This window comes from Quercus suber, unplaced genomic scaffold, assembly GCF_002906115.3.
Source record: "Quercus suber isolate HL8 unplaced genomic scaffold, Cork oak 2.0 scaffold_406, whole genome shotgun sequence".
NCBI lineage: Eukaryota > Viridiplantae > Streptophyta > Magnoliopsida > Fagales > Fagaceae > Quercus > Quercus suber.
The window spans coordinates 589672-606185 of NW_027069857.1; the positions used below are offsets into that span (position 1 = coordinate 589672).

General features: G+C 31.9%; 1 protein-coding gene across 1 annotated transcript; it reads left to right on the plus strand.

The window, feature by feature from the left end:
• The first annotated feature begins 3179 nt into the window (after positions 1 to 3179).
• Positions 3180 to 10752, plus strand: LOC111999950 (MDIS1-interacting receptor like kinase 2). Its single transcript, XM_065761313.1, is given in 5 exon segments — positions 3180 to 3184; positions 3267 to 3326; positions 8375 to 8405; positions 9558 to 10191; positions 10412 to 10752. Coding segments are annotated over 5 exon segments (1071 nt in total).
• Positions 10753 to 16514: the final 5762 nt, after the last annotated feature.

Sequence of the window (16514 nt, forward strand, 5' to 3'; positions counted from 1 at the left end):
CCTAAGTAGACCGAACAGAATGAAGTTAATTGAATAGGACCGAATAAGACCAAAGTGGACTGAATAGGACTGAAGTTTGAACAGAACCAAATAAGACCAAAGTGGACGGAACAGGACCGAATAAGACCAAAGTGAACAGAATGGACCGAAGTAGACTGAATAGGACTGAAGTTGATTGAATAGGACCGAATAAGACCAAAGTGGACCGAATAGGACTGAAGTTTGAACAGAACCAAATAAGACTAAAGTCGACGGAACAGGACCAAATAAGACCAAAGTGGACAGAATGGACCGAAGTAGACCGAATAGGAATGAAGTTAATTGAATAGGACCGAATAAGACTAAAGTGGACCGAATAGGACTGAAGTTTGAAAAGAACCAAATAAGACCAAAGTGGAAGGAACAGGACCGAATAAGACCAAAGTAGATAGAATGGACCTAAGTAGACGGAATAGGACTGAAGTTGATTGAATAGGACCGAATAAGACCAAAGTGGACCGACGTATGAATACAATCGAATAAGACCAAAATGGATCGAATAGAACCGAAGTTGACTGAAAAGGACCGAATATGACTGAAGTGAACCGAATAGGACCAAAGTGGCTGAGTAGGAAATTTTGCTATTTTTAATAATATAATGTACTTAGTTGAAATAGTATTCTTCAGTAATGATCCTTGCCGAGAGAGAGGATTGGTCTATATAGATTAGAATCAGATTAATCTTCAATAGCGTGTAGTGCCATAACGAGTAACCCTACCAACTAACGAGTAAATCTCATTGACAAGAATAGAACTATAGCATCCAGAATAGGCGAACATTTGGCATATCCAATTGTAAATAAAGGTTTCATTTGCATCTCTCGATGGAGTGCATGTGTAGTTAGATTGGCAGATAGAGGAGCTGAAGGCATATAACTTTGGTGCCAAAAAATGGAAACAGGAAAATTTTATATTTTCTCAGAGAACCTTGGACTATTGATCAATTTATATTGCAGAATTTGGGGTTGGAGTAGACGGGAAATTTAACCAAATAGATAAAATATGCCTAATGTCTTTTCTTTTTTTTTGGACAAGTGATAGAAAAAAGTTTAATAAACAACTTAGGAGTTGGCCCATATTTGTTATTGGGTCATTGGACAAAGGGTTTTATGGGCTAAACAAAGCGGAGTGAAGCTAGCAGCGAGCATTTAATTAGAGTTTGTCTTGCTAGCTTGAGTAATAGGTTGGGTGGTGGTGCAGCGGGCAACGCTCCCACAATACGATACAGAGATATTTTGGAAATTTTCATTGGCTAAAATTATGTTATACATAATTATTATTGTAACCCTATTTTCTCATACAATAGATTATTAACCGTTCATTCTTGTGGACTTAAGCACATTGTTGAATTACATAAATTTTTTGCATTGATTTATCTCTTCTATCTGCGCTAATCTTGCATAAAATGATTTTTCACAACAAAATTCAATCCACCGCATTATTTGAATGGTTTTTCTTTGACACAGTTTCTTGCACTAGTGATCTGTCTTATTTTTTCCTGTTTGGGATGGGTATTAAGGACTTTTACAGTTTCAATGTCAGCCTGAACTGTAAAAAATATGGTTGCAATGATGTCCAACTGATCTTTTATGTGCCTTGCAATTGGGGAAATTTTAGTCTTCTCTTTTTCTCCTGTACAAAATAATAGATTATAACTCATCATGTTCACCCTCGAATTCTTATGTAAAATATCATTATGTTCAGATAGATTCCTTCCTATAAATATCTTGTTTGTGTGAGATATTGAGGGTATTTAAGGTTATCAAAATTGCAATCCAGTTTGTAGGATTCTATGATCCTACCATCCCATATTCCCAAAATGATTAGAATCGTTCACTTCCAAGGATGGTAAGAGGAGATATGTGAATTAATTGTGCACAAAAGAATTAGAAGAACAACATTATCATTGTTTCTCTAAAAAAAAAAAAAAAAAATCTAATTCCGAATTTGACCAGCAATTGAACCTACCCAATTCTTAAAACAGACAAAAATTAATTTATGGCCGTAGAGCTGGCTCTGTAGTTGGGCTGGCCCAATCATGAGATCGTATTTGGACTGGCATATCTTAGAATCTGTAAAGGAATACGTAAACTAGATTGTGAAAATTGGAATAATGTTGGGCCAGCAGACATCGGCTCTGCTGAGTAAAAACCATTCAAGGCCTTAGGCAATATTAATTATGCTTTGCGTATGTGACGATGAGGAATATGGCGATTCTCCTTTTGTGTTATTGCAGCTCTTTTGAGCTCTTATAGTGTGCAATGTAAAGAGGTGTTCAAAGAATAATTTTCGAAGGTGATGCTTTAAACATGTTGAGTTTTTGAATAACTGTAGTGATCCTTCGTAGTCAATGATGGAACTAGGAATTTTTCTTTGGGGGTCAAATTTAAATAAAGTATATTTTACGTTATATATAGAAGTATAAAAAATTGTGAAAATAATTCAAAAAGTAAATAATGTATTTTATAGAGCAATTCATTTACAAAACAAAAAAACTTTATCAAACTTAATTAATATGTGCAAAGATTTTGAATAACATATTAGATACTTTTTACCTATATTGATCAAACATCTCAATATATTTGAGATACTATGTAGTTGTAAAAGGAGGAAAATCTCTATTTAAACTGTAACTAACGCTATTATAGAGAACTAAAATAATCAAGTATTAAACTTGTACAAAAGTTAATTTCCATTTCAATATAAATAATCAAATTTGTGGGGTTAGGATTTGTAGCCCAAGCCCAAAACAATGAATTTGTAGAGAGTTGGTGAAAGAGCTGGGTTAATTGTGAATTTAGCAACTGTTAACTATAGTATTTGGGAATGAACCAATGTAAAAACACACTTAAAAGCTAAACAAAAATGATGTCTGAAGAGGAATATTATTGATTGAACAGTTAATACAGTTCTTAGAGTTACAGTAAAACATTTCTTTCTCTCTTCCTCTCTTTTTTCCCATCCTCCTCTTTCTTTAGAGACCTTTTCCGTTTATATAGCCTTCTTCTAAATCATCTTCATCGTACACTTGTTCTTCATCCAAGCAATCGCTTGAGTACATGTCACATCAGGTATCTTCTTTAGTTCTCTAGGAGTGTTGGTAGTTGAAGTTGTACTGTTCAGGGGTCTTCTCCACATAAATGCGGTCAGAAAAGTTGCTGCAGTGCATTAAATGCAGTGGTAGTAGTTTTTTCCTTTAGATATTTTTCCGTTCTTATCATCTTCAGACGTGCCCAGAGCTTATCCTTATCATTGGAATTGCAAAGAAAATCACTTGAACCTCCCAGGTACTTGCTTGATCGAGACTCTTAATATCTGAAGAGAATACTTTCTTCGGCTTGATGATGATCTCTTCGGACTGTCCTCCTCGATCATTTCTAGGTATATTTCTCTCATTTAGAATCCTTCTCAATCATTTTCTTCTCTTCAAACATACCTTAACCTAAGAAAGGGGTCCCAGGCCCAATACACAATGTTGGGCTTTCACCCCCACAAAATTGTTTAACAAAAAAAAAAAAAAAAAAACTTGGAGATTCTTGTGGCATTTATTGGAAATTGAAGTTTTCGCAGTAGAATCCATAGGTGTCTTTGATTTCTAAATTGTCAATTTTTTTTTTAGCATAATATATTTTGTTTTAAAGAATATGGATGATGTGTGAAAAATCAATGAACCAATTCTTTGAATAGTTTGAATAGGAGCGTTGGAGGATCTATAAGAATGAAACAGACTATCAGAGGGCATCGATGTGGTGCCAGCCTAATCTTCTCCAATATGCTTATGTTAGGAACTCTACATAAACTTGCTTTTCATAACTAATGCGTGATGGAAGGTGTGGAAATAATGGTAGAGAAATTCTTGAGATTCATGCAGTTGATTGGATAACATGAGTTAGTGGGCTAATATCTCATGCGGGAGTTTCCATATTTGACACCTTTGTTATTATGTGGTTGTCCATAGGGTTGAATGATTTTGGCACATTGTTGGCAGAAGGTCGACTAGGGAGCATGTTGGATGAGTCCATAGGCGAAGCAAGGGGGGCCAGGCCCCCCTAGCTTTTTCAATTATCCATTATATATAGTTTTCAAATTATAAAAATAGTACAAATTATAGAAAAATGTAGTTATTGGCCCCTTCAGATTTTAGAATTTAGGCCTTCAACCTCTCAATCCTTCTGAATTAGTCCAAAACACAAGTTTTATACATTGTGCAATTGTTTGGGTTTTGGATAGCTCCTAAATAATTTTTTTATATCTAACTTGGCCTCCTTTGAAAATTTTTTTTGGCTCTGCCACTAGATGATTCTATTGTGGAAAATGTCAAACGGTTGGACAAAAGTGAGGAAATCTTATATTTATAAAAAATGGATCAATAGTTTTTAATTTGAATATACTTAAACTAAATTAAGGATTCATAGTAAATCATCTTGATTCTTGGTAATATTACCTTTCATAGGAAAATAGTTATTCTTTATAATGAAATGCAACCAAAGAATAGCTATTTAACGTGAATAACAATTGCAATATATTATCTATTCGTGCATAGCAAATTTTGAATTATCAAAGTTAAACCAATTCCAAATGGCTGGGCCAGAACCAGTATAAGCTACAAAATGCAGGCTAGATTAGTGGGTCTTATTTATAGGCCTATGGGTATCTCTAGATGACTATAAGTCTATATAACTTGGGCCTCTTGATACTCTCTCCGAAGCACCTGATGAGCTGTATCTAATTTCCAAAAAGCTCATACATAAATAATGTTTGAATTTAGAAAGAAGAACACTTTTATTAATTAAAAAAATGTCATACAAATTGGATTTTAAGGCATTACTCTTAACACTATATTAAAAAAAAAAAAAACTTGTGAACAAACTCAAACTTGTTTGACAAGAAAAAAATTAAAAAAAACCACAAGCTTGTAGGGTGCTCTAAAATCATGTTTTAGAATTTATTTTTGAAATTAGCATTTTGTACAGAACGTCAACTCTTTACATCAATTTCTTTTGAGATATTATCTTTTGAGTCAGTCTCATGAGACCAACCCATACAAGATTTTTTCATTTCATTTCCCAAATTAGGAGTTAAGGGCATTTAGTATGTTTCAAAAGAAAATATTGATGCTCAATAGTCACTACACAAGCAATGACGAAAATTGTTTTCTAATCAATCAAACTAAACAGAGCTATCACACAACTAAATCAGGCCAAAGTATAAATCACAAAAAAAACAATGAATTCATTCTAAGTCATGCCTAAAAGATGAAATATATGTACATACACGCACATTCATATGAAGGATTTTCTCTTTCTGTCTTTCAGCTAAAAAAGAAAAAACAAAAATACCGATTTTCACAAAGTCAGTTTGATAAGAAGAATGCCTATTTTTAGAACCCATAAGTTACATTTCTTCAATGACACTAGCTAGGGAAATGATGTTTATATGAATTTTTTGCATGAATCTTGTCTCCAATCATATATGTTTGGCATCCATAGCTAAGAACCACAAAGGACAACTCGCTCGAGCTTGGTCTACAACTGAAGCTTCTGACATCTCTCTGGACTGAAGGCCAGCATTACTGACGCTGAAGAAGGCTAAAAGACAATTACTTTCATGTTATTTTTGTCTTGTGTATTGGCATTTTTTTCCCATGTCCTTAATTTAGTCTGCTAATTAAGCTTTCTTTTTTGGGTTGTAAAAGGTGGAGGTAATTGTTTGTATTGCCTCCATTTCACTATCTGTACGTGTCTGTTTGACTAAAGTTTATAAGTTCAGTTTTTGGTTTTTAGCTTTTATGTGTAGTTTTTTAAACCTTAAATTTTCTTACTTTTTCTCACACTAGTATTATTCTCGTGTGATGCATGGTTTGATGAAGATTCATATGTAAGTAAATTTATTTAAAAATAATTAAAACAAAATTATTAAATAAATAGTAATAATAAATTAAAAATAAGTAAATAATTTTAATTGAAAAAAATTGCTTTAAGTTCTAATTGTTTAGAGTTTGGACTTTATTTGAAAATTCTCTTTGTACTTTGTGTTAATTTCTTAATATGAGATATGGAATGAGTTTGACCATTCCCATTTGGGTTATGTTTAACCTATGCTCTAGTTAGCACAAACAATAATAAACAAAATAATTCTTCAATACAAAATTTTTCCTAGTGATAGTCTAATTAAAAAAAAAAAAAAATGAACACACTCACAAATTAAATATAATAACCAAACCCAAAATCAAAACATACACAAAAGAGTTCAAAATTTGAGAATATAATTAAAAAAAAAAAAAAAACTTACATAAGAGAACCAAGAACTTAAATGAGTATCCATTATATTGTTTTTTTGTTTTTTAATTTATAGTAAACTTTCTTTGGCATATTATCTTGCATGCAAATTTAGAAGCAAAAAACAATAAGTAAGATAAATTTATTAGATTGAAACATAAGTGTAAGTTGCATCTTGGGGGAAAAAAAAGTGAAACAAAAAAAAAAAAAAATTCAATAACGTGAGGTATTTCTAACATACATCGTTATTTTGAAGAATTAAGCTAAAACTGACTAAATTCATAGAGGTATCTCTAACATGACTACCTAACAATTTTCTCTTTGTCGCAATTTTTAAAAAAGGATTCTCTCGTACCCTTGCCTACAATTCAAATACTAATTCCAAAACCACAGCAAATTAACAAATAAATCAAGAAAACTCTGGAAAAAGTCATTTTCTAAATCAAATTGCATAACAATTGGTTGAGGAAAAAAACGGAGGTGCCTGATAAGGCTGAGATCTGCGGTATGGATCTCTTGGATTTGGATCTGGTGCTATTATCACACCACTATGTAAGAGTTATTTGTATTGTTTGTTTTATTTATTTATTTTACCCTATTAATTTTTAAATCTCACATGGGTGTGTTATTGCACCGGATCTCTTGTGCTTAACCCCCACTAATATTAGCAAAGTCTTACTTGTGAGTACATCCACGAGTTGTTGGTTTGAGTAGTAGCAAGCCACATCAGTGTTTTAGTGATCATAATTCATAATGCAATAAAGGGGGGTTTAAGTGGTGTGAAGATAGTGACCACACTTTTGATCCTCATTTTTTCGATTAAAAGAAAAACTTTGTGAGTGAGAGACTGTTAGTATGTCTCTCTAGTTGTGTTAGTTTTCAATGTTTAGTTGAAATAATGTTTTTGGGTCAAAAATTTATACTTATTAAATTAGTGAAATGTCCGCCCATTCCCAATGTTAATGTATTGTTTTGAGATTACCGCTATATGTGTGTATGTATATATACTTTGGATTACAATGATGTGATACTTCCTCTTCTTTCATTCATGGTGAATTTGACTAATTAAATTCATAGTGGGATTTGGCATAATATTCTCTCTCTCTCTCTCTCTCTCTCTCTCTCTCTAAATGTTTTAGGAGGTTGCAATAAATTTTTAATGATGACAGGCAGTTAACAATTTTTAGCCATTGGATCTCTTAGAAATCTACGGTCTAAAAAATGTTAAATTCTTGTAAAGTTACACTAGGCCATTTAACTTGGTTGTAGACCAAGGCTTCAACTTTACTTAATATTTTTTTTTTATTGAATGTGAATTTTGACAAATCCATCATTGGATTACATTTTTTTTCTTATATCCTCTATACTTACAAAATTTCAATGAGATTAAAGATCAATAGCTATGTTATCAATCAAATGATTAAATTTCAAGTTTTTGTAGTTTAAAATTATATATAAAAAATAAGTTTATGGATTGAATAGTAAATCACATTCGATTGGTATGAAATTTGACATATGTTTTAAAAACATAAAGAACATGCAATTCAATGATTAGATTTTCAAAATATGTAGTCATATTAATTTGTTTAGTGAGAGTTGTAGATTTGTAGCCAAACTTCATCCTTAAATTTTGGCAATCTTAATAATATATTAGGCCCTTACAAAAAAAAGGAAAATCTCTAGAAAAATTTTATTGAACTAAAATTTCAAAAGAGATGTAGTTTGCAGTATTGATAATGAAATTGTTAATAATTTCAAAATAAAAAAACTCATAGAAGGAAATCGTAAGACTTTATGTATTTGTGTGTGTGTGTGTGTTTTTTTTTGGTTAATATATGTTCTATTTTTATTAAATTTTGTATAACTTAAGTTTTATAATAACAGCCCTGAAAAAAAAAATTTGGGACCGTCACTAGTAGTAAAACATGATTCCGCTTGCTATTACCCTTCATATCTATACTTTAGAAATCACAATTGATTTCAAGGTTGTTAATGATGTTGTAGCTAATAAAGGCTTTTATAATAGCTTCCTTTACTACTCTAATTCCTGATTGCAGGTCTTTGATGCCCCCATCTTTAGCAGGTGCGGTAAATAAAGCACGGACCAATCAGCTAAATGGGGCGGATCAATGAATAATGGTTTTGTAACTTTGTTTTATTTTTTATACCCAATACACTGTTCCCTCTACTACTACAACACCAGGATGTCCTGATAAGTTGTATTTTTCCAGGGATGCTATTGTGTGAATTTTATTTTTGGTTTTTTTGGGAAGGCTAATAAATCCTGTAAGAGTGAGTAGATTACTCATCCAACTGCAACCCTTCCCTTCATAAATTACTAGGAACAGAGAGGTCATAGTAGAAAATACAACAGGGGCCTCAAAATTGTGAACGTAGTTGCTAGGCCAAGAGTGGCTACAAAAGGTACAGAAAAATGCACATTGTGAGCAAGTGAGAGTAGACTCAGTCACTTGAATAGAAGGAAACACAGCTTTACCACTTTTCTCCGATGCCAATTCTATAAAGCCTATCATTAATGAAAGCAGCTTCAAAATCCAAATATATGCATCGTTATTATTGTTTTTGAAATAATATGCATCGTTATTATTGTTTTTGAAATAATAAATATCTTTAATCTAATTAAATAATTTTTATTCTTAAAAAATAAAAAATAGGGTTAAAATTATAATTCAACAAAAAAAAAAAAAAACCTACTAGAGAAACTTTTTTCCTAAAAATTAGCACACTTTCTATTTAAACATATCTTATGTACGAAAAATTATTGAATATTCTGGGAGTACCATAAATGCATACCCTCTCCTCTCACATGAATTGTGGATGCCACTATAAATTTAATTAGTAGGACCTATAGTTATGTTAGAGGGGGGAGTACGTATTTATGATATTTTGGGAGTACTCAATAATTACCTCTCACGTACGTTTGATATATTTTTTCCTAAAAACTAGCACGCACTAAATCTAGTAGTTTACTCCATTTCAAATCCTAAATTTTAGTTTTATAAAAATAATTTCCTGTGTAATCTCACTGTCATTAGATAAATTCAAATTGAAAAACTATATTAAACTTAAAATAAAAAGAAGAGCCTCATCACATCGTGCGGAGTGCATTATATTTATTGGTATAAGAAAGTCACAATCATTCTTCTCGTTTCCATTACACTTAGCCTCTTATTACTCTTGTTTCTTGTAGTTGTGTTCCTCTATTGCTGATGCTTTAAGGTAACTAGGAACACTCAACACAAGTCTAAATCACCAAGGAATGGAGATTTATTCTCAATATGGAATTATGATGGAAATGTTGCGTATGAAGACATCATCGATGCAATTTAGGATTTTAACATAAAATATTGCATTGGAATTGGGGGTTATGGTAGTGTTTACAAAGCAAATTTACCTAGCGGAAAAGTGGTTGCCCTAAAAAGACTTTATTGTTTAGAAGCTAAGGATCTAGCTTTTGACAAGAGTTTTAAGAATGAAGCCAAAGTCTTGTCTCAAATTCGTCACCGTAATATTGTGAAGCTTTACAGGTTTTGTCTACACAAATGATGCATGTTTTTGGTTTGTTAATACATGGAAAAAGGAAGCTTATTTATTGTCCTGAGCAATGATGTTGAAGCTAGGGAATTAAATTGGAAGAAGCGGGTGAACATCATTAAAGAAGTAGCACATGCTTTATCTTATTTGCATCATAATTGCATCCCAACAATTGTCCATCGTGATATGACTACCAACAACATTTTATTGAATTTGGAATTGCAGGCTTTTGTTGCGAATTTTGGCATAACTAGAATCCTAAGTCCTAATTCCTCCAATTTAACCATACTCGCTGGCACCTATGGATATATAGCGCCAGGTGAGTATTTCGTTTCTATCGGCACAAACTCAAACTCTATTAAAAAAAACAATAGATAAATCAATGATTATATGGTCAAATATTTATTAGAAATATCAAATTGGTGAGATGCTCCTTAGTGGATGTCTAATTGTCATACTATAGTAGGATAATCCTAAGAGGTTACTTACAACTTTCAAGTAGTTTAGTTAAGCTCACACTTTTTTGTGTTATGTTTTAGAATTGGCCTACACCATGGTAGTGGTGCTAGAAATAATTATGGGAAGACATTCAGGAGAGCTTATTTCATCAATAGCATCATCATATGCTCGAGATATGATGTTGAAAGATGTCTTAGACCCGCGCCTTTCACCTCATATAAACCAAAATATTGCTAAGAGCGTGGTTGTAGTTGTAATGCTAGCATTGGCATGCCTACGTTCCAATCCTAAATCTCGCCCTACAATGAAACATGTTTCACAAGAATTTCTTGTTCGAAGGTTACCATTGTCGAAGCCCTTTTATGCAATTTCAATGCAGCAGTTGATGAATCAAGAAATATATTTGGTAGACAAGAATTAGGAATGGTTTAGAGCTGTGATGCCAAGCAGGTGGGTAATCTATTTTCTTTTGGATCTTGCTGTGGCTATTTAATTATATTATCGCAAAATGGATTATGCCATCAATAGCAGCTAAATAATTGGATTTTAGTGGACATGAATGAATTTGTATCATGACTTCCTATATATACATATAAAAATTATAAATACCGAATATAAAAGCATAATAAAGGCTATAAAAAAATATAATGGTTTAATTCTTAATGAAAAGGCAATGGATTTTTGAGTTTCAATTAGTTGACTAATAAAGTTTCTTATAATTGAATAAAAGGTATGGAATTGGATCTTTGGCCTACACAAAAAACCAATTGGTGTCTAAGTTTAATGATAAAAAGCAATTATCATGAGCGAGAGTGCCATAGATTTGAAATACTATGACATCTATAAAAAAAGGAGGGCAATGGATTTGTGGTTTCTATAAAAATATTGGTGTTGAGTCATGTGTCCAATCGAACCTTTAGGCATAGTAGACAAGGCCGGCTCCATATTGATGCTGGATGATCACAAGACCATCCTGACCTAGAAAAAAAATCATTATATATAAATTTTTTAAATTTTATGATTTTTTTTATCTTTTAAAAAATTTGTGACTACCTTAAATTTTTTTAGGCCCAGCATAATTAAATTTTAGAAAAAATTTGGCAACAAACTTGGTTGTAGACCAAGGCTTCAACTTTACTTAATATTTTTTTTTTATTGAATGTGAATTTTGACAAATCCATCATTGGATTACATTTTTTTTCTTATATCCTCTATACTTACAAAATTTCAATGAGATTAAAGATCAATAGCTATGTTATCAATCAAATGATTAAATTTCAAGTTTTTGTAGTTTAAAATTATATATAAAAAATAAGTTTATGGATTGAATAGTAAATCACATTCGATTGGTATGAAATTTGACATATGTTTTAAAAACATAAAGAACATGCAATTCAATGATTAGATTTTCAAAATATGTAGTCATATTAATTTGTTTAGTGAGAGTTGTAGATTTGTAGCCAAACTTCATCCTTAAATTTTGGCAATCTTAATAATATATTAGGCCCTTACAAAAAAAAAGGAAAATCTCTAGAAAAATTTTATTGAACTAAAATTTCAAAAGAGATGTAGTTTGCAGTATTGATAATGAAATTGTTAATAATTTCAAAATAAAAAAACTCATAGAAGGAAATCGTAAGACTTTATGTATTTGTGTGTGTGTGTGTGTTTTTTTTTTTGGTTAATATATGTTCTATTTTTATTAAATTTTGTATAACTTAAGTTTTATAATAACAGCCCTGAAAAAAAAAATTTGGGACCGTCACTAGTAGTAAAACATGATTCCGCTTGCTATTACCCTTCATATCTATACTTTAGAAATCACAATTGATTTCAAGGTTGTTAATGATGTTGTAGCTAATAAAGGCTTTTATAATAGCTTCCTTTACTACTCTAATTCCTGATTGCAGGTCTTTGATGCCCCCATCTTTAGCAGGTGCGGTAAATAAAGCACGGACCAATCAGCTAAATGGGGCGGATCAATGAATAATGGTTTTGTAACTTTGTTTTATTTTTTATACCCAATACACTGTTCCCCTCTACTACTACAACACCAGGATGTCCTGATAAGTTGTATTTTTCCAGGGATGCTATTGTGTGAATTTTATTTTTGGTTTTTTTGGGAAGGCTAATAAATCCTGTAAGAGTGAGTAGATTACTCATCCAACTGCAACCCTTCCCTTCATAAATTACTAGGAACAGAGAGGTCATAGTAGAAAATACAACAGGGGCCTCAAAATTGTGAACGTAGTTGCTAGGCCAAGAGTGGCTACAAAAGGTACAGAAAAATGCACATTGTGAGCAAGTGAGAGTAGACTCAGTCACTTGAATAGAAGGAAACACAGCTTTACCACTTTTCTCCGATGCCAATTCTATAAAGCCTATCATTAATGAAAGCAGCTTCAAAATCCAAATATATGCATCGTTATTATTGTTTTTGAAATAATATGCATCGTTATTATTGTTTTTGAAATAATATACATCGTTATTTTGAAGAATTAAACTAAAATTGACTAAATTCATAGAGGTATCTCTAACATGACTACCTAACAATTTTCTCTCTGTCGCAATTTTTTAAAAAGAATTCTCACCTACCCTTGCTTACAATTCAAATACTAACTCCAAAACCACAGCAAATTAACAAATAAATCACGAAAACTCGGGAAAAAGTCACTTTCTAAATCAAATTGCAGAACAATTGGTTGAAGAAAGAAACTGAAGTGCCCGATAAGGCTGAGATCTGTGGGATGGATCTCTTGGATTTGGATCTGGTGCTATTATCACACCCCTATATAAGAGTTATTTGTATTGTTTGTTTTATTTATTTATTTATTTTACCCTATTAACTTTTAAATCTCACGTGGGTGTGTTATTGCACCGGATCTCTTGTGCTTAATCCCCACCAATATTAGCAAAGTCCTACTTGTGAGTACATCCATGAGTCGTTGGTTTGAGTAGTGGCAAGCCACATTAGTGTTTTAGTGATCATAATTCATAATATAATGTAGGGAGTTTAAGTGGTGTGGAGATAGTGACCACACTTTTAATCCTCAATATTTCGATTAAAAAAAAAAAAAACTTTGTGAGTGAGAGACTGTCAGTTTGTCTCTCTAGTTGTGTTAGTTTTCAATTTTCAGTTTTTTTTTTTTTTTTTTTTTTGAGGATCATTTTCAATTTTTAGTTGAAATAATGTTTTTGGGTAAAAAATTTATACTAATTAAATTAGTGAAATGTCTGCCCATTCCCAAATTAATGTATTGTTTTGAGATTACCATTATATGTGTGTATGCATGTATAATTTGGATTACAATGATGTAATACTTCATCATCTCTCATTTAAGGTCAATTTGACTAATTAAAATCGTAGTGAGATTTGGCATAATACTCTCTCTCTCTCTCTCTCTCTCTCTCTCTCTCTCTCTCTCTCTCTCTCTCTCAATGTTTTAGGAGGTCACAATAAATTTTTAATGATGACATAGGTAGTTAACATTTTTTAGTTATTAGATCTCTTAGAAATCTACGGTCTAAAAATATTTAATTCTTGTAAAGTTATACTAGGCCGTTTAACTATACGTGTGGTGGGTTCTAGTTAACTCAACTAGTAAAGTCTCTAATGGTTGTATAAGAGATTTAGGGTTCAATCCCTGCCTATACTAAAAACTGATTGGTGTCTTGGTCTCATGATAAAGAGCTATCATCAGAAGCGGACGTCATAGGTTGAAACTCTCTCCAAAAAAAAAAAAAAAACTATACGTGTGGGGTGGGGGGGGGGGGGGGATAAAATTCACTATTAGTTTCTAAAGTTTTAGTGAGTGTTTATGGTCTTTAAAGTTTCAAGTGAACATTTTTGTCCCTAATGTCTAAATCCACCCCTCCACTAACTTTCGTTAATTCTCTAGCTTATGTCTCTAACAAAACAATGATGTGATATTTTTTTGTCCATGTGGCAACTCTATTATATTAAAAAAATACACAAGCAGAATGATTCTCTAAGGTTAAGAACATGAAACACCAAAGAGCCAATTGGAGAGGTAATCGAAAGAGCAATCTCCAATATTTTGAAACTTTATGGATCAATAGAGCTATTCACTTGAAACTTTTGGAACAAATAGTGTATTTTAACCTAAATTTTTTCTTGTAATTTTAACAATTTAATGAGGATTTTTTGACAAATTAAATCTAGATTATTATATAATAATCGTAAAAGAAAGAATTCTGATTTTCTTTTGTGTATATTTTTCGTTATTCAATTATTACAAGTAGAGAGGGAGATTTGAAATGTAATTCTTTACTAAAATTAATTTTTAGACATAAAATAAATTGTATCGCATTTTCTTTGCAAATACAAAGCAGCCAGACCGCAAGAAGAAATGCTCTCACTTTGGAAACTAAAAGCTTTTCCCAAGCAATTTTCTATGCAAATACAAAGACCCCACACGGAGAGAAAAATTGCTCTCTGCCAAAAGCAAAAGCTTTTTCCAAGCTTCTTTATTTGGCTCGTATTCTCTTTGGATTGACAAAAAATCCACACGGCAAGAAGAATCGCTCCTTAGTCTTTGCTACAAGCAAAGACTTTTTACATGCCTGTCTCATTCTTTGCAATTACAAAGAATCCACACGTCGAGAAGAATTGCGTTGCTCTTTACTAAAGTACAAGTTTTTTCCAAGCTTAATTAGAGGTCATCAATTCAAAGATTCCACACAATGAGGAGATAGATTCCTCTCACTTTCACACTTTTGAAACTAATGACTTTTTCCAAGCTCTCGTCCATCGCATACGGCTTTATCATGTCTACGTTTGTTTTTATATATTACGAGAATTTAAAAAATTAGTTATAAATATTTTAAATATTTTTAATGTAATTAGATAATTTTTATTCTTAAAAAATAAAAAATAAGATTAAAATTGTAATTTAACAAAATAAAAATAAAACTAATTGAAATTTTTTTTTCTTTCTAAAAATTAGCACATTTTCTATCTAAACATATCTCACCTACGTTTGATAAAACTAGCATACATTAAATTCAGTAGTTTACTCCATTTTAGATCTTAAATTTTAGTTTTATAAAAATCATTTTCTGTGTAACCTCACTATCACTAGATAATTCCAAATTGAAAAATTATATTAAACTTAAAATAAAAAAAAGAGCCTCATCACATCGTGCAGAGTGCGTGTGATGAGGCTAATATTTGCATATAAAGTCTATTAACAATAAGTTTTGCCATTAGAACAAGAGAGTCGATCACATATAAGAGGCTGTATCGGTTTAACCAGCAAAATAATATATTTCTGTACTGATCAATATCGATACCGTTTCGAATTTACCGCTATTTAAAAAAAAAACATTATTTATATATATTTTATAAATAAATAAATATTATTTTCATATTTATAACTTTAATTATTTGGTAAAAGTTAATTAGTTAAGCAACTAAACTTGTTAAGCTTGTAAGTTTATTATAAAAAAAATAATAAATAAACAGATATAAAAGTATAAGAACAAAAAAAGATAATAAAAAAGAAGGGATAGCAGGCGAGAAATGGGATATTACGTGAGAGGAGTTTGGTAGAAAAAGGTGAATAACTAGAAAAATTAAAATGGTGGGTGAGCAAACACATGCCTCTTGTCAGTCGCCTCCCACCCCTATTAATTTCTTTTTCTTTTTCTGATCCACATTACACGCCTAAGACTTACAAATACAACCTACATGTCACTACAATTTCCAACAAGCCCTCATCTTCACACGATTAAACTTATCACTTCCCTCTCAAACATTTCTCTTTTTTCCAACACTCTTTCACCTCCATCACAGCTCTCTCTATCTTTCACCTCAGACTCTCTCTTTCTCTTAAAGCTTCAGACCTTCAGCCCCTTCTCAAGGACTCAAAGCTTGCTGCATATTTACCGGTACCGCCGCTCTCCACCAAATGGCATTACTTCATCGTTAGTGTAAAGAGGAGTTAGAAACGAAGGGAGGCAGAAAGTATGGCTGCGTGAGGGGGAGGGAAAGAAGCATTTTGTGTAATTTTGTACCATTAACCGGCCGGAATCCGGTATATATCGCGGCATGGCCAAAACAGCTCCGGTACGTCCGGTATTTAAACCGCTACGAAATGCTAGCGTTTCTGTTCAGGCGAAGGTTCTGGCACGGTAAATACCAGCCGGTACGGTACGAGATTG